This window comes from Temnothorax americanus, unplaced genomic scaffold, assembly GCF_048541705.1.
Source record: "Temnothorax americanus isolate GAGA-0224 unplaced genomic scaffold, ASM4854170v1 Scaffold127, whole genome shotgun sequence".
NCBI lineage: Eukaryota > Metazoa > Arthropoda > Insecta > Hymenoptera > Formicidae > Temnothorax > Temnothorax americanus.
Window position 1 is genome coordinate 30,752 of NW_027509261.1, and position 22,564 is coordinate 53,315.

General features: G+C 38.7%; 3 protein-coding genes and 1 pseudogene across 3 annotated transcripts; 1 reads left to right on the forward strand and 3 right to left on the reverse strand.

The window, feature by feature from the left end:
* Positions 1 to 8,448: 8,448 nt before the first annotated feature.
* Positions 8,449 to 9,206, reverse strand: LOC143893744 (uncharacterized). Its single transcript, XM_077399460.1, has 2 exons — positions 9,058 to 9,206; positions 8,449 to 9,023 (listed from the first exon to the last, which is right to left on the reverse strand). Exons 1-2 carry the CDS (start codon positions 9,204 to 9,206, stop codon positions 8,546 to 8,548), a joined length of 627 nt encoding a protein of 208 aa, XP_077255586.1. The 3' UTR covers positions 8,449 to 8,545.
* Positions 9,207 to 9,674: 468 nt separating this feature from the next.
* Positions 9,675 to 11,730, reverse strand: LOC143893739 (uncharacterized). Its single transcript, XM_077399455.1, has one exon. It carries the CDS (start codon positions 11,728 to 11,730, stop codon positions 10,105 to 10,107), a length of 1,626 nt encoding a protein of 541 aa, XP_077255581.1. The 3' UTR covers positions 9,675 to 10,104.
* Positions 11,731 to 11,742: 12 nt separating this feature from the next.
* LOC143893742 (uncharacterized) lies at positions 11,743 to 14,119 on the reverse strand. The gene is made up of 7 exons (XM_077399458.1): positions 13,115 to 14,119; positions 12,945 to 13,034; positions 12,815 to 12,877; positions 12,627 to 12,731; positions 12,175 to 12,549; positions 11,990 to 12,095; positions 11,743 to 11,882 (listed from the first exon to the last, which is right to left on the reverse strand). The coding sequence occupies exons 1-6, from the start codon at positions 13,260 to 13,262 to the stop codon at positions 12,052 to 12,054; spliced, it is 825 nt and encodes a 274-aa protein (XP_077255584.1). The 5' UTR covers positions 13,263 to 14,119; the 3' UTR covers positions 11,743 to 11,882; positions 11,990 to 12,051.
* A 69-nt stretch (positions 14,120 to 14,188) lies between these two features.
* On the forward strand, positions 14,189 to 18,204 carry LOC143893741 (uncharacterized; annotated as a pseudogene).
* The last annotated feature ends 4,360 nt before the right edge of the window (positions 18,205 to 22,564 follow it).

Consider the following 22,564-nt stretch of genomic DNA (forward strand, 5'->3'; position numbering starts at 1 on the left):
TAAACATCATTTTCATTCGATGCATTAAAATTATGTCTAGACATAATAAAAATTTGTTTTTATTTTTGTGTACAGATAATTTCATTTTTTATTATGTATATAGACATAATAAAAATTGAATAAATTAAAATTATGTGTATACATAATAAAAATGCGGAATTATTTTTATGTCGAGACATAATTTTAATTCATCCAATTTTTATTATGTCTAGACATAATTTTAATTCTGCCGCTAGGGAATTTTTAAGTCGATTCTTATGAATCAAGCTTGAATTCGATGTCCACGTGTCCCAGGTTGCCGATGACGAGGTCCACATAGTGCGCTCCATAGTTTTTGGTGTCCAGGTGTAATCGTACGTTGAAATCGATGTCTAGGTGTCCCAGGTTGCCGATGACGAGGTCCACATAGTGCGCTCCATAGTTTTCGGTGTTCAGGGGTAATAATACGTTGAATTTGATGTCTAGGTGTCCCAGGTTGCCGATGACGTTGTCCACATAGTGCGCTCCTTAGTTTTTGGTGTCCAGGTGTAATCGTACGTTGAATTCGATGTCTAGGTGTCCCAGGTTGCCGATGACGAGGTCCACATAGTGCGCTCCATAGTTTTCGGTGTCCAGGGGTAATAATACGTTGAATTTGATGTCTAGGTGTCCCAGGTTGCCGATGACGACGTTCACATAGTGCGCTCCATAGTTTTTAGTGTCCAGGTGTAATCGTACGTTGAATTCGATGTCTAGGTGTCCCAGATTGGCGATGACGAGGTCCGGATAGCGCGCTCCGTAGTTTTTCCTAGTCTGAGAGTTGTCAACTTTAACGCTAAATATCTCGCTTTGCAGGGCAGACCGCCGCAATTTTCTGCCAGATTCTTTCGTTTCGCGTCAAAACTTGTCGAATGAGCATAATTTTATTAATATTCAAGGTGCAGCGCATATTCTAAATAATTACCATGAATTTTTATTATTTTTTGACATAGGCCGGTATTCATGTTTTAAATCTTGTTTCAAGACCGTCTTAAGTAATATCTTAATGCATGGTCTACAATGCAAGTCGTGGGTCGTTAGTCGTAGGAAATGGACCAATCACAATCGAATTTGAAGGGAATAATCGGCTGTAATAGGTCAATTCTTACGACTCATGACTTTACGACTCGCATTGTAGACCTAGCATAAGCTGCTGATACGGCTCTGTGATTGGTTAATGACATCTTAAGATTATACTTAAGATGGTCTTATAGGGCCTTAGCACATAACATGGCGTATTGGTCTACGGTCCGTATTCATAGTCGGATCTTATTTCAAAACTGTCTTAAGTAATGTCTTAAGATGCTAATGCGGCTCTGTGATTGGTTCATAACATCTTAAGATCGTACTTAAGATGGTCTTAGATGTAAGATTTGACTATGAATACCGGCCTACGTCATTTATTTTTAGAATAATTAAACATAATTCTTAATTATTCTTTAAAAATAATTAGATTGTTTACTTACTTTCGATTTGTAACACGCTAATAATAAGTAGTACGACATATAAGTTGTACATCAATTTTTGTGCGTTGTTTACGCCTAAGGCTGCGGTCACATGGACTGATATTTTTCGCGTAACGCGTATCGCGTAACCAATCAGAAGGACCGTCTACAATAGCCGTAAGAGAATGCAGTAAGATGTAAGCAGTAAGCTATTGACCAACCGCAGTCAATTATTCTTGAGCTGTAAAAATTCTATTAGTCAATAGCTTACTGCTTACGTCTTACTGCACACTCATACGGCTATTGTAGACGGTGCTAAAGACATTCCGTGTTTTCTATTACGCGGAATTGAATGTCCTTAGTTCACATGAGCCATTTTTTCCGCGTAACGCGTATCGCGTAACCAATCATATCGTTGAATTTTTTAAAATATTCCAATAGAAATGTCAAACGTCGTAATTTATTGGTTACGCAATACGCGTTACGGGGAAAAAATGGCCCATGTGAACTAAGGACATTCAATTCCGCGTAACAGAAAACGCGGAATGTTTCTGATTGGTTACGCGATACGCGTTACGCGGAAAATATCAGTCCATGTGACCGCAGCCTAAAGCTGGATTCAGACAGGACGCGTCAAGCGTCAAGCAGCAAGCAACAACCAATCAGCAAGGCGATATTTTCCACGCCACTGCTGATATCACCTTGCTGATTGGGTTGCTGCTCGCTGCTTGACGCTTGACGCGTCTTGTCTGAATCCAGCTTAAGACTTACGTCTGACGTAAACCAATACGCCATGTTATGTGCTAAGGCCCATAGCGTTTTTCATTGGCAGAGCTGGTGCGCATTCAGTGCACATTAAAGCCGTCGTACACAAACCAACGTAAAGTGTATGTATAATATATAAACGGCTTAAATCATGAGATTTTCAATATTCTTTACTGCACTATTTAGTAAAGTATGTACTGGGTATTTTATCAGTCGAAACATATTTGCGTTTTACTTTAAATATTAGAAATTAAGGGCCTAAGCAGAATGGCTGTCTTATAACCTTAAGGCAGTGTTTTATGCTTTAAGTCTTTTGTTTTATGTAACGCACAATACTGTGTTAATGTTTCCTGTCTTGTATAGTATACGTTGCGTATACTACACAAGACAGGAAATATTAACACAACTAGTAAGTGGATAAGTATGGGGCGTCAAAACAAATCCCCTCCACTGACCCATCCGGCGCCAGGGGCGTGGCCAGACGGTCTGCCCACGTAACCTCGGAGCGCTCTGATTGGCTGCCGCGTGAGGGGTGGGGGTAAAATGGAGCGATTTGATTGGATACCCCTATCTACCCAGCGTCTGATTTGCCCTCCCTCCCCTGAGGTGTCTAGTGTCTAGTAATTTTTTGGGGGGGACTGCACGTAGTGGAAAACTATGAGACAAAAATGGCGGATTCAAATAAAACGTTTTGATTGGATACCCCATACCTACCCAGCGTCTGATTTGCCCTCCCCCCCTGAGGTGTCTAGTATCTAGTAATTTTTTGGGGGGGACTGCACGTGTCCCTCGTGAATGTAACGAGTGCGTCTCACGAGTGCCGGATTTGGTGTTTCCGAATATACGAGTGCGTCCATGAGTCCGGGGGTATCCATGTCCCACAGACAAGAGGTCAGATGGGAAGTTTTTGCGGGTGAAGAATAATTTAACAACGCCTCTATGTACGCGCGGTACGCGTAAGCGTTGTTTGGGGGTGAGACAAGCTTTTGATTGAAATACACGTCGATTTGATTGAACATGGAATGCAGTAAATGATTTACAAGGCCTACTTTGAACGCGCTTCCGCCTGGTGTATTTGTTTGGCTGTCGAGGTTATGGGCTTGTAATAGATCCATTGCGAACTCTCGATACTAGTTTGAGTGGGCGGCAATGTGAAGAAATCGAGCTCACTTTTTAAACACTCGTTCGAATGTGTGTGAAGAAAAGACATGCTTATCCTTCTCCTCCGCTCCTTGAATTCTTGGTTTGTGTGTGCGCGCGCGACGATTGAAAGAATATGTCGGATACGCTGCGTTTCTTGACGCTGTGGACTCGACGACCACGTTGTCTCGCAGTGGTGGTAGATGACTTTCTGTTTACAGCACGAGTCTTCTTCTTCTTCTTCGATGATTTTTTGTTCGTTATTCTCTTTCTTTTGTTTTTTGATGACGATTTTATTTTGTCCGTTTGAGGACGACGACGTTTACGAACTGCGACGCGACTGTCGTGGATGCCGAGGGAAAACTGAAACGCTGAATTTTTTGCGGCTACTTTATACCCCGATTCTTTCATCAAGCTGCTTATCTTCTCCTGTGCTTTTCTTTTAAGATTTCCACTCGATTCCTTGAAGCGAATTTTGAGCGCCTCCTTCAACGGTGCATTATTTTCGACATCTTTCATCACATTGATACCCGCGCGTAAAGCTTCTTTATCGACCGCTCGCGCGCCTCTACTTAAGAAAGGCAGTATAGAAAATAGAACTATTCTTTTAAGTTTTGCGTCCTTACAGTAGGAAGTAATGCAGTGGCGCCAGGCGTGCGACGCTATATCATATATGTTCTTTAACAACGGAAGCGAGTCGCGCAGTCGCTCGTGAGCTACGAGGTTATACTGTACCGTTCTGTAATAAAAAGTCTTGTAATAGATACTGAGAGTAATTTTGTAGAATACCCCGAATCTCCCGGAATATAAGAGAACACAACAGGCAGTACCTTTCTGAATAATCCGCCGAAAAAACTACCGATGACCTCGTTGATAGGGTGCTCCGACGAAAACTCGTGGAATTCCTCCGCCTCGTCCACTCTGGTAGTGTGAATCGTAATATTCGTAGTCCATTGTACTGAAACTAATTTTAAAATAAGTCGTTTTATTTTCGACCCAACTGGCCAATTGAAACCAAATTGCACAACGTTTCGACCGAATTCCGGTCCTTATCAAGTGCTTTAGGTTACACCGATCCGCATAACAAATTTACATGCATCGTTGACGTGGTGTCCTGACAACGTCAAGACAAACGCAAAACTAAACAAAAGACAAAATAATACATTTAACAATAGAAAACTATACAAAATCGTCATAATATCGCGCTGGTCAAAAACAATAAATTAATTAACACTGTAAAAATCAGTTAAAAACTTACAATTCTTATGCGTTCCAAAACAAACGGTGAGATCAAAACGTCACAAGCCATATTGAGGCACAAACTAATTTTTATTTTTTTCAACGACGACACTTCACCGCGGTCTTACTGGAAACGTCTAAAGTGCAATGTCACCGTCAGCGTCCCGGATTCAAATGGTATATTTTTTCCGAGTTGATCTTTTATATCTATTTCAATCGTGCGGAAATTTGTTTTGCGTAATGGAATATAATGCAGCGGAGAGAAATGTTTCACCTGATTCGTTCCGTAAGCCTCTACGTGATTATAGCGGTATGTCTCGACCGGCACTATTCGGAGAAGAGGAGTTTGTACGTCACCTATTACATAAAGCTCGCAAATATCGCAATAAACAAATATTTTATCTGGAATACCGCGCTGCAAACTACAAGGTTCACGACTATAAAAAGCTGTTTCGCGTACACCTTTACTTTCGTTAAAAAATCCAAGTTTAATATAATTTGCAGTAAACGGTTTTTTGGAAATAGGATAAATTGGGTTGCGCCTGGCATATAATTTGCCATAGTATACGGGATTATTGAGAAGAGCATGACCTAAACCGAGTATTTGTAGAAGAGTATCGGAAACGCTCATATAATGTATTAGATCGCATTCGCTTGCGTTACAGGTAATGTTGATGTAGATTTTTCCTCCAGTCTTCTCTTGCTGATCTAAATAAAAGTGCGAGTCAGCTTGTTTGCATGCTTCATTAATTGCCGAGATAAGTTCTGTGGTATTTTTGTAAAGACCGTACCATATTGTGCCTTTTTTCACCATTTGTGCTTCTTTCTCCCCCGGTTTAGTATCAAAGAAGTAGATTTCATTTTCTTGATAGCGCAAGTGTGAAAGAGTACTTGGAAATTGAATCTCGCTAAGCGCGACTTCCCATTCGCCGTGTGAGTGAACAGTTTGAGGTAATTCCGTAACGAATGACGAGTGACGAGGTTCTATTTTCCGGGAAACAGCGCATACTGCTATTGCTTGGAAGAACCATAAGAAATTGATCGTCCCTCATCTTGAGGAAGAGAAGTTAAATTCGAAGCGGGGATCCAAGTGTCGAATTTGCTGGGATAACCGCGCCAGCTAACTAACACCTGTTTATTAGCGCCGCGTCCTCTGGTCTTTATCACGCGATCGACGATAAACTCTTCTTCCCGCAAGTTTTTTTCAACTCTAGCTAATTCCTGTTCATAAAAAATACCGTCTATGACCTCATCCGCTAAATCGCTCAGTTCGTACACGCGTGGTTTTCGCCACTCGAGAACGCGGTGAATTCAAAATATCTCTTCACTTCACCTCGCCTCGTATCCTTTCTCGAAGGTAGCTTTTGCTCTATTGACGCGAACGAGTTCTCCACCGCTGTATTTAGCTTTTCGCGCGCGTTTTACCTTTTTGCTCTTTCTCCATTGTCGAACTATATTTTCGCGCGCTACACGAGCGTTTTCTCTCGTAACGACAGCCGGTTGCATTCTGATGGAGGAATGACGGGTGTGATTGTAAGCGCTTACAATATCTTGCAAAACATCGACGTAGCGCCGCGTATTTTTATGCGTAAAATAGCGCCACATTCGCTCCTTCAACGTTTTGTTGAAGCGCTCGACGACGGCAGCTTTGATATCCGGATTACGGGCCACGCAAAAACGAATGTCGTTTTCTTTCAGAAATTTTTGCAACGGACGTCCGATAAATTCTTAGACCGTCGTGAGACAGGTTAGTTTTACCCTACTGATGACCAGTCATTGCGATAGTAATCCTGCTCAGTACGAGAGGAACCGCAGGTTCGGACATTTGGTTCACGCACTCGGTCGAGCGGCCGGTGGTGCGAAGCTACCATCCGTGGGATTATGCCTGAACGCCTCTAAGGCCGTATCCTCTCTAGTCAAAGGTGGCAATGATATCTCTAGGAGTCTCGTGAGTCGAAAGGCTCAAAACAATGTGACACACTACTAGGCGGCCGGTCCCCCTTAAACGGGAGACCCGGTCGTCGCACGAGCCCGGTTTGCCGTACGGCGCCTCTGCCCGTCGTCGGGATTTACCTTTATCTGTTTGTAAGTATACCGGTACGCGCCCGTCGCTTTTCGAGAGCACGCGCTGGAAAGCCGTCGTCACGTGCTCACTCGTTTTGTCTCGTAGCGGTTCTACCCAGACATATTTACTAAGCACGTCTATAATCACCAGAACATACGAATATCCGTCGTTGTAACTTTTGAGATTTCGGAGCTCGATCAAATCGGCCTCCCACAGATCGTCGATATTCGACACGTTGTAATGCAACCGTGGAAATTTTTTGCGCGATGGACGATGCAACGTGTAAGTGTCTTGCGTTTCGAGCCAACGCGTGACTTCGTTACGGGAGAAATTCGGTTTAGCGGCGCGCGTCAGATTATCTGTTGCCGAATAGCCCGCGTAATGTCGCAGATCGTAGTAGAATTTTTTAAGTTCCGTTATTTCTGTTTACTCCAATCGAGTAAACGTCTTTTCTTTGCCTGCTGCGAATCAACGGTACTTTTCGGTGTCTCATCCGACGGTGTAAAACTCCTGAGAGGTCGAAAGGTCGCGATATTCGAAGAACTAGCGGATAATAATTCCTTATTTCTCACTAGTATTGAGGGGACGTTTAAGACGCGAAGTAATTGTGCGAACTGAAGTCTCCCCGTTGCTTTCACGGTTTTTCTTTCGCGCATAGCCTCGTTTATCAGGTCGTCGATATTCGAATCTTTTATAACGCTGCCGTCTATAGTGACGACTCCATCTTCGTTCCAGCTAATTCTACTTGGAACTGCTTTATCGAACAAATACTTTAACAATAAGCGAGCATTCGCGCAATAAATTTTTAGTACGCTATCCAGTATTCTTTTAGTCCTTTTCGACATATTACGCTCGTTTGCGTGACCGTAGCAGCAGCAGCAGCAGCAGCAGCAGCAGCAGCAGCAGCAGCAGCAGCAGCAGCAGCAGTGGCGGCGGCCGCGACGTCATTTTTCGCCATAATACCGCTAAAGTGTGAAGCCGATTCGAGATCGCGCGTTGTCGTCGTTTCGTAGTCGTCGTCGACGTCGTTGATGTCGTCACGACGAATATCGTTGTCCGCATTTTCGTCTCCTTCATCGTTGCGCGCGTCCTGATTTCGCTTTCGCGCTACACGAACAAAATGAAGATATCGCTAAAGTGCCTCTTTATATTTTTTTCATTTATTCCCGACGTCGAGTGGTAAGGGTGAATTAAGAATGAGACTCATCTCCGCATTGAGTCGCGATAGAGGTGTTCCCGGTGTACGCACGGAAATATTGGCGTTCTCCGAATTTTCGCTATTTTCCATCGTTCGTTCGCTACCGACGGCGGCAAACGCGGTGGGGAGCGTTTGTTGGGATAATTGACGCTGCATTCTTTCGAGATTTTTCGTAGTGATCAAAACCATCTTTTTTGCCCTTTCCATAACGCGCGTTTTAATCTTTACCGCCGATAATTCGCGACAGTAAGGCGGCTAATATAGGACTGATAATATAAGGTAAGAATCCACTTGTTGTACCAATAGCTTTCTTTTAGCCTTCAAATTACTGTCTTTTAACGCGATGCGATGCAGCGTCGCTTTGTGTTTGCTTAATCGTTTTTTTTTACGTCGTTCGAGCGGAACGTTACCTTTGAGCGTGTTGAAAACGCATTCGCTGATACACCGTATTAATTTATCGTCAGCGGTCCGTAAGAAGGTTGCGCGTTGATTTTTGTTCAAATACAGCAACGCCTCGAGAAGACAGGTATTTTTCTTTCCGATCGAGCGTCTGGCGTTTTTCGTCGCTCTGTCTGATTTTGCGTTATTTTCTTTCTTTTCCATTGCGAGAAAATTGCACGACTGTCCAGCGTGTGCGCTAGTGCGCGTCTTTTATACGTAGCCGTTGGAAAATGATCAACGCGGTACGTAGACGAAATGTGCCGTATCGTCGGGAAAAATACTCGTTCGAAATCGATATTCGTCCGGAGTTGATTGTTTCAAATCGAGCAGTAGATACCCGTGCGGTCTCGACGTGGCGTCGTAGTACGCCTCTTCTAGAAACTTTGGATCGTTGGGAAAGACTTGACGCGCTAAATGACGAATTTGCGCACGATCGTGAGGATTCTTGAAAACCACGATGTAATTTGCATTGAGCGATATATCGCGTTGCCCACGTCCCTGATGAAAAAGATTTTGCGAGATGAAAATTACGCTGAGATTCTTATGATGACTGCCTTTGGTAAAAAGATCTACGATCGCGTCGCTCGATGACGATTTTCTCATAAGATCGTCGATTATCATCAATTTAGGGGAAAGCGGATCGGCGGAATAATCTTCCGGACGTGGCAATTTCTCGCGAAATTCAATTATATTTTTCTTCACCGCTGCTTCCTAGCGCGCGTCGTATTGTAATTGACGATAAGCCTCACTTGGCGTAGTAAAACAAAACTCTCTCGAAACGCACGTCGGACATGTGAGATAGTTGTCGGAGAAAGGTTTTCACGAAGATCGTCTTCTCGCAACCGGTGGGTCCGCACACGATCGACGTCCAGGGATGTTTCCAGCGCACGTCCATTTTGCAAAATGATTGACTCGAATTTCGCGCGTGACTTCAAAAAAAATAATTTAAGGAGGAGAGGAGCGGAGGGAGGGGAAAGGATAAGGTAATCAACGGCGGCGACGGCGGCGGCGGCGGCCCGAACGTGCGCACCAGGGTACCTCCGCAAACGCTCGCGCGAGCGAACATCACCGCGGCCGTTGATCAGTTGATTTGCGCGCCGCGGTGGACATAAGCTTATTCGCCCGTCTTAGCTTATTACGATTCCGCAGCGAAAGCATCGCGATCGACGAGCTTGTACGCGATGCTCCGAGCGGAGAAGTGAGAGAGAAAAAATAAGCGCAGAGGGAAAGGGAGGGGACAAATATATATATGATACAGCAACTATTTACGTTTTAAATGTGAAAATATTTTACATTTTTAGAGGTTTTTTGAGGAAAGAAATCACAAATTTCAAGAAATTTTATATTTTATCACACACACACACACACACACAGAATATATTACATATTACTACATTATATTTTTTTAGTTACATATGTACAAAAATCCTTTTACGCACTTACAACTATTTTTACAAAATTAAAAAACTATTTACAATATAATACAAGAACATTTTTTTTGTTACCCTAAAGTGGCAGAAAACGTGTTAGCCTAACTTAAAAATAAAGAAAAAGGAGAAAAAATTATTCACTCCACGCAACCGTACGGAAGTGAATAACAATTATTGATAAATCTACGTTTTACCAATACCGGTGCGCACGTTTTCGTTTCTTCGCGAGTTACAATTTCATAAAACGCGGTGCGGCGAATTGCACTAAAACGTAGATTTATCACCGTCCCCGCCGCCGACGACGTTCCTCCCTCTTCCTCTTCTCTACCCTCTCTCTCTCTTTGTATTATTAAGTTTTTAATACTATTGGAATTTACAGCTATTAGAATTCCTATAATTTAAAGTAATACCTTTTACTTTACACGACTCTACAGTACGTCCGTCCGGTGTACAAACAATATAAGCGTAGAATTTTGGCCCGCCCGACACGAACTTCTCGATATAGCTGCCGTTGCCGTAGCTCTCGAGTTCGTCCGTCATGTCGCCGAGGAAGTTACCGGTACGCGGTTCGTACTCGTTCGGATCGCCTGTACTTACATATATACAAGAGTCGGTATCGTAGTATAAAACGCGTCTATCTATTGCTTCTAAATATTCGTTTAATTTTAAGCGCGCTTGTGCCGTCGCGTACGCCGCGATCACAACATTTGTCAATGGAAAAGCCACGACGGCCTCTTCTCGTAGCCGCCACGAAGCATATATCACCTCGTCGTTGACGGGTAATATGTCGATTATCTCGTGCTCGGAACTTGTGAGCAAAGTCATGAAACGCAAACAAGATTTCACGACCTCGGTCTGAGGCAGATTGGTTCGCTGGCCGAATTTCCCCCAGAAAGAATTTAAACAGAGTTTCGCGACCGAGCGCAGGCCAGGATTCCGCACGATGTTGTCCTTATCGAGAACAACACCCTCGGTTTCCACGTATTCTCGCAGGTATCGTTCTTTCGCCTCGTCGTCATGACAATCGCTCGGCCACCCACTAGCTTCTTGTTTTAATTTCAAAAATGTATTTATGTATTCGGCGAACAAACCACTCTGCCGAGTAACGGGGTCATATCGCGCAACTTTATATTGCCATATTTCGCTCACATTTGTCACGCGATATCCCTTCTCGACGGCTTTGCGCAATTCGACGGATACCCATGTACCCTCGATTTCACGATCGGCGGGGTTATCGTGAGTGCACGCGGCCTGCGAGAACGTTTCACAGCAGCTACGGCATAACGCGAACAATAATTTTCCGCATACGCGATATGGGAGTACCGGGTGAAAAAGATCGCGCGGTGGAAGTACTCGGCATCGGATGAGTCCTTCGATCGAATCAAAATTATAATTCGGTGCAGTTTTGATTATCGCTTGGCATTCTTCACCGATAAAAATATCGGGGTGACCAATCGGAAAAGCACCGGTTTTCAATACGTAGAGATACAGAGAGCATACGTCCACGTAACGTATTTTTTCCGTACCCCGAATTTCGCGTCGGGTGGCGATGTTTCCCGTGCGTCCTCCGTAAAATGCGTCGCGAGGATCGAGAGGTGCGTGTTTCAATAATGGGTGATTTTCTACATAATCTTTCATCGCCTGATTTTCTCGCAACTCACGGTCGAAATCGCATTCCCACATTTCCGACACGAGGTACCCCCTCCTTCGGAGACGACATGTCATCGCGAGTGTTCGTTCGTAGCGCGCGTCGATCGTGTCCTCGCGTTTCGCGGTCGAAGGCTTTCTATCGCGATTTACTTGAAAACATGTGGGACATCCGTGCCAAAAGCAATCGTAAAATTGTAGTACGTAACGTCGAGTCTCGTTGTCGTCGTCGTCGTCGTCATTAGTCGGCGTCTCGTAATATCCATCAACGCGCGTGCCGTCGATTTTATGCTCGCGCCCTCGCCCTGCGTGAATTATGGGATGTCCGAGCTCGTGCTCCATCCACACCAGCCACTGTAGAGCTTTACGCGAGTGATTATCGGCGAATCCGTATCCTCCCGCTGGAATGATTCCTATTCACTTATCATCATCATCGTCAGTGTTCGGAGCAACAGCAGCGGTAGGACGATCCGCACCACCTCCACCCGACTGTACTAAAAAATAAAAAAAACTTAGTATCGTATAATATTGATTTATATTAACATTTAAAGAGTTAAAATTTTTTTTCACGACCGCGATAGAGCATACTAAAATAACTCACCTTTAGTTGCTTTTATTACTGGCGTAGGTCAAACGTTCTTTTTTTTTAATGTTTGTCTCTTACTAATTTTCCGGAGACAAGGATCGAACCGGCGAGTAAGAAACATCTAATCAAAAATAATTACTTGTGTGATTAAAACAAAAAAAAATTACGGAATTAAAATTATAATAGACAAATATTATTACCTTCATAATTCCTGGGTGCGTATTTTTCGTCGTCGTCGTCGTCGTCGTCGTCGTCGTCATCGTCGTCGTTGTCATCGTCATCGGTTTCACTAATAATATCATGGTCAATATTATCGATATTATCATCACTCTCCTCCCCCTCCTCCTCCTCCTCCTCCGCCTCGTTCATCATCTCCTGCGATTCTTCTGTGATTCGAACTTCTTGTTCTTGTTCATGTTCTGCTTCTTCCTCTTCCTCTTCTTCTTCCTTTTCCTCTTTCTCCTCGTCGTCGTCGTCGTCGTCTTCCATCAATATTCGGTCGATCACCCCATCGATCGTCGAAACATCATCATCAGATTCCGATCCTTGTTCTTCTTTTTCTTCTATTTTCCTTCCTGGTAAAATGTAACATTTCGTTATTTCTTTTATTCGCTGTTAAATTTTTATCTTAACTTATTTTTTAAAAACTTACCACGCGGCGTATTAAATATGACCGAATCGGGTGAGCCCACAATTCTCAATTCCGCTTCTTGATCTGCTTCTTCTTCTTCCACCTCCTCTTCTTCTTCATCGTCATCTAAAACAGTATAAATTATATTTGTTTTATTATACAAATATTGCAAGTGTTAGTTTTTACGCGTTATTATTATAATCTCTTACCGGAAGATAAATCAATGACGGGGATGTTGTCTGCAGGTGGTGGTGCCACGATTCTAGCTCTTCCTATAAAATTTAATATTTATAATATTTGTTTTTTAATGATTAATTAATTTTATTATTTCTAACTTACGTGCTGGTACTGCCTCCTCAGCAATGTTTTCTTCCGCTCGACGTCTCTGCCCTCGTCGGACCGGTTGGACAGCGACAATACGGTTCTCTACTATTAAATTCATTTAAATTTTAATAATAAACTCCGTTATATTAAAATTTTAAGGTGCAATTTTTATTTCTTACACTTACCTATTCCGCCGTTACGACGCATAAATCTCGCAATATGCCCTCTTCCTGCGTCTTCTTTTTCGTGATTAAAATCCTCACGCAATGATAAAATGTTGGAAATGATGTTTACCAATCTTTGATTTCTCTTACAGTAACCCAGTTCATCCATAACGGATAATAGGGTACTGGAGCACCCATCCGCGAAACGTAAGAAAAGACCGGAAAGTAATTCGCCTCTTCGTCGTTTGTCACTGCTTCTACAAACTTACGTTGCTCATTTAAGCGATTGCTTAAATTGCAACTTACTTTGAAAAAATCGTCTAAAATTGCGCGGAGAAACATTTTTGCGACACTTCACTTGTCTGACTAACTATAAGAGCGTTGCAAGACGACTCCAGTACGACCGGACAAGTAAGAACTAACGCTCAGATATAGTATTACAGACTATTTATAGTTGAAAATATTTTCAAAAACTTCTAGAATAATGGCGTGACAAAAATTTTCTAGCTATCCCATTGATTACCAAATTTGAGGCTTTCCCGCCCATTTTCTTCCCACTCTCCATTACCGGCGGAAGGGTGAAAGGTTTTCGGAGAAAAGTTATTTTTTTTGCCATAAACTCTTTTCCGTCTTGTTCACAAAACCATATTCTTTTATTTAAGGCCTTACAAAGAATTCCTTATTAAAACTTTCTAGTAATGCTTTATTCCAACATGTAACTAGACGGTTTTATTATCGCAACTGAGAAATTTATTGATTTATTGCTTCCAGTGTAAAAAGCCAAAAACTTCTAGAATAATGGCGTGACAAAAATTGTCTAAGGTCCTGGTTAACAAATTCGAATCTTTCCCGCTCACTTTCTTTCTCCACCTTCTCTTTCCGGCGGAAGAAAACAGTTTTCGGAGAAAGGTTATCCTATGCCATAAACCCTTTTCCGTCTATTGTTCACAAAATTATATTCTTTTATCTAAGGACATACAAAGAATTCTTTATTAAATAATTTAAAAGATAAAAAAAGTTCGAATAGATTTTTGTTGTTTTTTTATTTTTTAGAAATATTTTTATTTAAAATTTAAAAATTTTTTAACCATTATACGCTTTTTGTATAAAATTTTTAACCGTTTATTTTATTAACAAATTCTCTTAACTCCCTATAAACTACCTATATTTCAGAATTTATAGTTAAAACTAAAAAAATCTAGAAAAGTCTAGAAAAATCTAAAGATTTCTAATTTTTTATCTGCGCGCACAGACTAATTTTTCTAGAACGTTGCAGACAAAGTTAACGTTTTGACTAACGTTACGAAGCCAGAATCATTCGAGTCCCAACGTTCGAAGCGACAAGTTCGCCAGTGAAAAAGTATATCTCTCTCATCTGACTTTTCGATTAGTGTGTGTGTGTGATGTGTGTCAGCCGATATTACGAAGAAATAAGAACAATGGCTAGTCACAGAGAAGACGCTAATAATTCTGAGAAGCGGATGTTCACTCGCAATATTCCTGATAAAGCGATTCTCGATAAGGAACGTAACTTCGAGGAAAGAAACAAGCAATTACATATGCTGCTATCGACAACATATGGACTCAGCAGCTCCCATACGAAAAGAATCCACGTAGGTTTGCAAGCAACATCCGAGGGAGTTTTCGTGCCGATGGTCAAATTAACCGGCAACTGTGCGGACGGCGTTTATTTCGACGAGAAATCGTGGCAGCAGTTTCAAGAGAACATGGGACTCGTAAGCGAATATTAAAATGGAGAAAGCAAATTGAAGCCGAATTCTATCTCCATTAACAATATCTCCGTCAATTTTACTTTGGCCTACGGAGCAAGATTCATATTGCTGGCGTACAAGGAAAACGAGGAAGATACTTCTGCCAGGACGGATCAACGAACAAGCGAGGAAAATTGTTCACCGACGAAGAAACGAAAAACATACGCTGTGGCAATTGTGATGAAGAAGCCTACATTTCTCGGACTGAAAAATATTGCGAAATGTATCGATGCACATTTATTACATTTAAAATCAGTGGCCGATAATGTTAACAATTGAGCGCATTATCTTATTAAGGAAATAGAGTTAAATCTTCCTAAAAGTTATATAGATGAGGATATTGTGAAATTAACTCTCAGAGGAAATTACTTCGACATCGAGCTTAATGTACGTACGCAAATAACCGATTTAACTTTCCTCGATACGTCTTTTAATATAGTAATGATAGAACTTTGTTTGCTGCGCTTTACCGAAATCTGTCGTATAATTTTGTCGAATCGCAGATTGTAAATTTTATAACATTATTGTTTAACAATTTATCTACAGTCTTACTTTATAAACGACAAAATTGTATTTTTTCCTATGAAGAAGAATTTGTAGTAATAAACATTTTTTTGTAACTTCTACATTTTTCTATTTTTCTTCAATCCTCACGTTCTCCGCAACAAATTCCTTTTTTTCTTATTTTTTCAGGATTGGTCAAAATTTATAAATTGTAAATTTTTTGAATGCGCTCAATAATAAAAATTTTTATTTAAAACAAAATAGTTGCATCACGTCATAAAGCGAACCTGTCCGTTCCTGTTTTACAACCTCGTTTTTGCAAGAAATAAGTAATACATGAGCAAATCTTAGAAACCAAGCGTATTTGTTTATTTCAAAAACTCTTTGTCTAGGCCCAAGTCCTAAAAAGAACCCCCTGGCCACGCCCCTGGCGCCGGAGGAATCGGTGGAGGGGGTTTGTTTTGGCCCATACCTACCCACTTACTACTAACACAGTATTGTGCGTTAAGCGAGAAACACAGACTTCTGCACAACGCATAATACGTAAGCATAAGAAAATTGATTGGTCTATAATATACATATGCATAAGGAAATGGACCAATCCATTTGTGCTTATGTAACTATGCAAGTTTGACTGGATTGATCTTTAAAGTTGACGACTCTCAGGCTAGGAATTCTGTCATACCGACGTAATGTAGCGACCATGAACATGCCCCGCGGCTACATGCGCATGCTCTGTCAGCTCTGTGGCCACGTGCGCATGCTTCGTGGCCGCACGCGCTATGCATACTTATAATGCATAAATATAAATATGTACTTTTCATATACCAACTATTCTCTGCTTTAACAAATTATTTCTGCTACAGCGTCAAAGTTAACGAAACAGAAATAATTTGTTAAAGCAGAGAATAATTGGTATATAAAAAGTACATATTTGACGACTTGACAGGTTATGAAAGCTTTCAAATAAATTTGGGCCGTTTCCGCATCGCCAACAACATCTTATACCGCGAGCCACGGATTATTATTTATTTGCTCGACTGAATACAACTTTATAAATTAATAGATTTGGAGGTTGTAAATAACAATCTAAAGTTGAGCGCGTTAAGGTATGTCGCTGCGCATGTGGCCACGGAGCATAATGCGAATGTAGCCGCGGGGCATGTTCATGGTCGCTACATCACGTCGGTATGACAAGATTTCTAACCTGAAAATCGTAAACTTTAACGCTAAATATCTTGCTGCGCATCGAAGACCGCAGCGTTTTTCTGCTAGATTCCTTTGTTTCGTGTCAAAAGTCGTTGAATGAACATAATTTTATTGATATTTGAAGTGCAGCGGGTATTCTAAATTATAAAAAAAAGTTTAAAATGATTAAAATACCAAGAAAATCAGTAAAGCAAAAACTTGACGTGCCCGGGTCACATTATTAATTGCATTCTTATTAATATACTTATACATACTCTAAAACATTGATCAATTATTGTGTTTTAATACAACCCGGGCACGCCAAGTTTTTGCTTAACTGATTAAGTTTATTTTATAACATTTAAAATTGGACGGAAAGACAATAGCATAATATTTTGCTGCATGTACTTTTGGATTTAAACTATATGCTACATATATGCTTTTAGATGAATTAAACATTTATTGCATATTCTTTAGGATTTAAAATTTGTGTATAAAATACTTTTCTTTTGTGTTTTTTTTTACATTAAATAAAACACTTGGATAGTTGTTTGATCTAATATTTGTTTTTGAACAGTTTTAAGGCTCCTAGTCCCTGAGCCGAGAACTTCGCATTAAAGATGGCGACGTACCGTCGCGGTAAAATTAAGAACTCTTTTCAATAGAAAATAAGCAAGAAATATTGAGAATTCTTGCGTAGTATTTCCAAATAAAAAGATGTTTGCTTAAGGATCAACAGGAGTACGGCACTTTATGCACTAATACATTTTAAACTGCAATATTAGTAAAATTCATATTGTACATATTGTAATATTTATATAGCGGCTACGAATCGTTTATCCCAAATTTTATCCAAATTAATTAATGAATCTCATTAAAATCATGCTCGTTTTAATCAGTAAGATTAGCTGCATCCTTGTACATAGCCGGATTTTGGAAAAAAAATCAAAATAAATTTTCCGAAAGTAAATATTACAAATATTGCAGTTAAAGTGCAGTTTAAAATGCACTTAGTGCATAAAGTGCACCCGTACTCCTGTCGATCCTTAAGAATCGGCAAGAGTCACGGTGGGAACCGGTGTCAGGTTGGGTTAGCTGCAAGTCTGTATTTTTTTTTATTATAAATTTTTAAGAGCCAAAATGAAAAATCCGGATCAGTACCGGGTAGCGGCTGATCTTACTGATTAAAACGAGCCTAATTTTAATGAGATTCGTTAATTAATTTGGCTAAAATTTAGGATAAACAAATCCGTAATTCGACATGTTAGCCGGTCGGAATTACGAATTCGTTTTTCCCAAATTTTAGCCAAAATAATTAACAAACTTCATTAAAATTAGACATCAAATTCAACGTATTATTACACTTGGACACCGAAAACTATGGAGTGCACTATCTGGACCTCATCATCAGCAACCTGGGACACTTGGACATCGAATTCAAGGTATTAATACACGTAGACACCAAAAACTACGCAGCGCACTATGTAGACCTCGTCATCGGCAACGTGGGACACCTAGACATCGAATTTAACGTATTATTACACCTGGACACCGAAAACTATGGAGCGCACTATCTAAACTTTGTCATCGGCAACCTGGGACACCTAGACATCGAATTCAACGTATGATTACACCTGGACACCGAAAACTATGAAGCGCACTGTCTGGAACCCGTCATCGGCAACCTGGGACACGTGGACATCGAATTCAAGGTATTAATACACGTAGACACCGAAAACTACGGAGCGCACTATGTGGACCTCGTCGTCGGCAACCTGGGACACCTAGACATTAAATTCAACGTACGATTACACCTGGACACCGAAAACTACGGAGCGCATTATGTGGACCTCGTCATCGGCAACCTGGGACACGTGGACATTGAATTCAAGGTATCAATACACCTAGACACCGAAAACTACGGAGCGCGCTATCTGGACCTCGTCATCGGCAACCTGGGACACGTGGACATCGAATTCAAGGTATTAATACACCTAGACACCGAAAACTACGGAGCGCGCTATCTGGACCTCGTCATCGGCAACCTGGGACACGTAGACATCGAATTCAACGTACGATAACACCTGGATACCGAAAACTATGAAGCGCACTATCTGGACCTCGTCATCGGCAACCTGGGATACCTAGACATCGAATTCAACGTACGATAACACCTGGATACCGAAAACTATGAAGCGCACTATCTGGACCTCGTCATCGGCAACCTGGGATACCTAGACATCGAATTCAAGCTTGATTCATAAGAATGGACTTAAAAATTCCCTAGCGGCAGAATTAAAATTATGTCTAGACATAATAAAAATTGGCTGAATTAAAATTATGTGTACACATAATTTTAATTCATTTTTATTATGTCAAGACATATAATTTTAATTCATTTTTATTATATGTCAAGACATAATAAAAATGAATTAAAATTATGTGTACACATAATAAAAATTGGATGAATTAAAATTATGTCTGACATAAAAATAATTCCGCATTTTTATTATGTGTACACATAATTTTAATTCATTTTTATTATGTCTTGACATATAATAAAAATTGGCTGAATTAAAATTATGTGTACACATAATTTTAATTCATTTTTATTATGTCAAGACATAATTTTAATTCATTTTTATTATGTCAAGACATAATAAAAATGAATTAAAATTATGTGTACACATAATAAAAATTGGATGAATTAAAATTATGTCTGACATAAAAATAATTCCGCATTTTTATTATGTGTACACATAATTTTAATTCATTTTTATTATGTCTTGACATATAATAAAAATGAATTAAAATTATGTCTTGACATAATAAAAATGAATTAAAATTATGTGTACACATAATTTTAATTCAGCCAATTTTTATTATGTCTAGACATAATAAAAATTGTATGAATTAAAATTATGTGTACACATAATAAAAATTGTATGAATTAAAATTATGTGTACACATAATAAAAATGCGGAATTATAATAAAAATTGGCTGAATTAAAATTATGTGTAGACATAATAAAAATTGTATGAATTAAAATTATGTGTACACATAATAAAAATGCGGATTTATTTTTATGTCAGACATAATTTTAATTCATCCAATTTTTATTATGTCTAGACATAATTTTAATTCATACAATTTTTATTATGTCAAGACATAATTTTAATTCATACAATTTTTATTCTTTCTAATAAAAATTGGATGAATTAAAATTATGTGGGTATAATTAAAATTCAAAGTTTGATCATCTAAACATTTATGTATTTAGATAAAATTTTTATTCGTTGAATTAAAATTATGCCTTGACATAATTTTAATTCTGAATTTTAATTATGTCTTGACATAATAATAATTGTAGGATTAAAAATTATGTCCTGCTATAATAAAAATCTGGTTTTATTTTTATACACGTTGTGCGTTGTATTTGAGCATAATTTTAATTTAGTAAATTAAATAATGTCAGGATGCGTAATACAAATTCTAAATTATTTTTATATTTGGACAGAATTTTTATTCGGTAAATTATTGTGTCGAAACATAAATTTAGTTTACCGCATTATTGACTCAACATGATAATATTTTAAAGAAATACTATTTATCTAAACCTTCTTAAGCTTTAAATAAGAAAAGTGGGTAATACGGAAATAGTCTTTTATAAAAATAAGGTGAATAAATTTTTTCCTTTACTAAGAATGGTTTTATAAAGTGATTTACTTTCATAATGTAACGCAAAAATAAAATGCTTCTAAATTTAAATAACTGATGTCATAATAAAAATTGACACGCTTAAATTGTGGAAGCATGTAAATTACAAAATTTAAAAATGCGATTTATTCTGTACATTTTAAATAATGCACGCCTTCAATGTGTTCCTACGAAATTGCATTCAATTTTTCAAAATTTTGCAAAGTGAAAGATTTAATTATGTTAAGACATAATAAAAATGCATTATAATTATGTCTTAACATAAGAATAATGCTACATTTCTTTATAAAACGCTGTGAAACGCCGTTTTATTTTTCAGTAGCATAAATAATATTTTACTTGATATAAACGTTTCAAAAAATAATTGTCTGAGAAAAATTGCAATTCTTATTCATGAATTAAAATTATGTCTAGACATAATAAAAATTGGACGAATTAAAATTATGTCTAGACATAATAAAAATTAGATAAATTAAAATTATGTCTTGACATAAAAATAATACCGAATTTTTATTATGTGTAGACATAATTTTAATTCGTCCAATTTTTATTATGTCTAGACATAATTTTAATTCATTAATAAAAATCGCAATTTTTCTTAGACAATTATTTTTCGAAACTTTTATATCGAGTACAATATTATTTATGCTATTGAAAAGTAAAACGGTGTGCCATCCAATTTTCGTTAAATTTTACTTTGACGAATTAAAATTATGTCTAGACATAATTTTAATTAATTATTTTTATGCCTAGACATAATAATAATGTTTCTAAACCATTTTTCTCTTTATTGTAAATTGGAGAATTAGTTCTTATTTGTATACTAAAAATGTTTGCTATTAAAAAGTAAAACGGCATGCCATAAGAAACGTGGACAGAAATATATAAATCTAGAAAATATTAAACTTTCTTACTCGTCAATGTCACTACATAACAATTATTAAAACACTTGTTTTAATTAAGACATTATTATACGTGCATAAAAGTAAATAACAAATGTCTGAAATATATACCACATCTGTTATTGACATGTTGTAACAAAAATATCATTCCAGTCCACATTACTGCTCGATGGAAACCGCGAGAAGGTGGTGGTTTCTTCCATCAGGAGGAAATGTAAAAAAATTGTCAAATAAGTTACTTACGAAATATAACTATTTCACAATTTTCTACATTTCCAAAGGATTGAGGGAATAAAAAAAAATAAAGAAATAAAGATACATATTTTTTAAAGCTACTGCATGCAAGCGACAAGCGATAAACAAAACGTAAAGCACAATACGTAAATAAAAAGTATAATACATTTTAAAATACTTAAGAAACATACAAACACAATAAAAACTACTGTATTTACAGTTGCAATAAGGCATGCATTTAAAAATTGTCCTTTATAAAAGTGTTTCACGCAATGGAAAACGAGATTTCACGCGTCGATCTCTTTTTCGCTGGCAACGTAACTCGTAGGTAAGGGATGCGAAATAATAATAGAACCCTGAACTATCTATACAATCGGAACGCGAAAACTCTTCACAAACCGTGGAGAATACGTATTCGAGAATCTCTCAGGTTTTGGCCAGACGACGCTGTTTTGCGTCATCCATTCTCAGTTCAGTCCTCTAATGCAATCTCACGCGATGCAATGTTCACGTCTCGACACAGAATGTATCCTAGATCCGAAAGTTTCTCCGGAGTATTATGCGCGGTTTTTCAGTCCAACTGTTAAGTCCAAAAATCAATATTTTTCTTTGATGCAAAGTTACATTGGTTTTTAACTCAAAGCCACGCTTCGCAATGTACCACGATTGTCACCACTCGTTTAAATTTAATATTAATTGTATTCAGTTTTAATTAGAACAATGGCTTTAAGAGTCTACACGTGTTTGTGTATCGACATTATTAATGATATAAAACTCACATTAAACACCTCTGCGTTGTTCACACATTTTTCAATCACATTTACAGTGTGAGTTTGTGCCTCCTGACTTTCATTTATCGCATTTATGGCGTCGTCAACTAAAAAAATATACAATATCAATTTTTAACACTAAATAAATAAATATACTCTCAAACATAAATGTAATAACTTTACACGTAATAACTTACATTTGCTGAAGCCAAGGCTTTACTTTGAGAGTAATCGCCCCACTTTCTTTCACCGCTAAGACAGAAACGAAACTTGGTTCGTTCCGCCGTTTACATCTTCAATACAGAAATGTGAGTTAACGCTGATTCCTCCCACTTATTGTTAATGACCTGTAACAAAGATTTGTGTTCAAATATGTATTATTA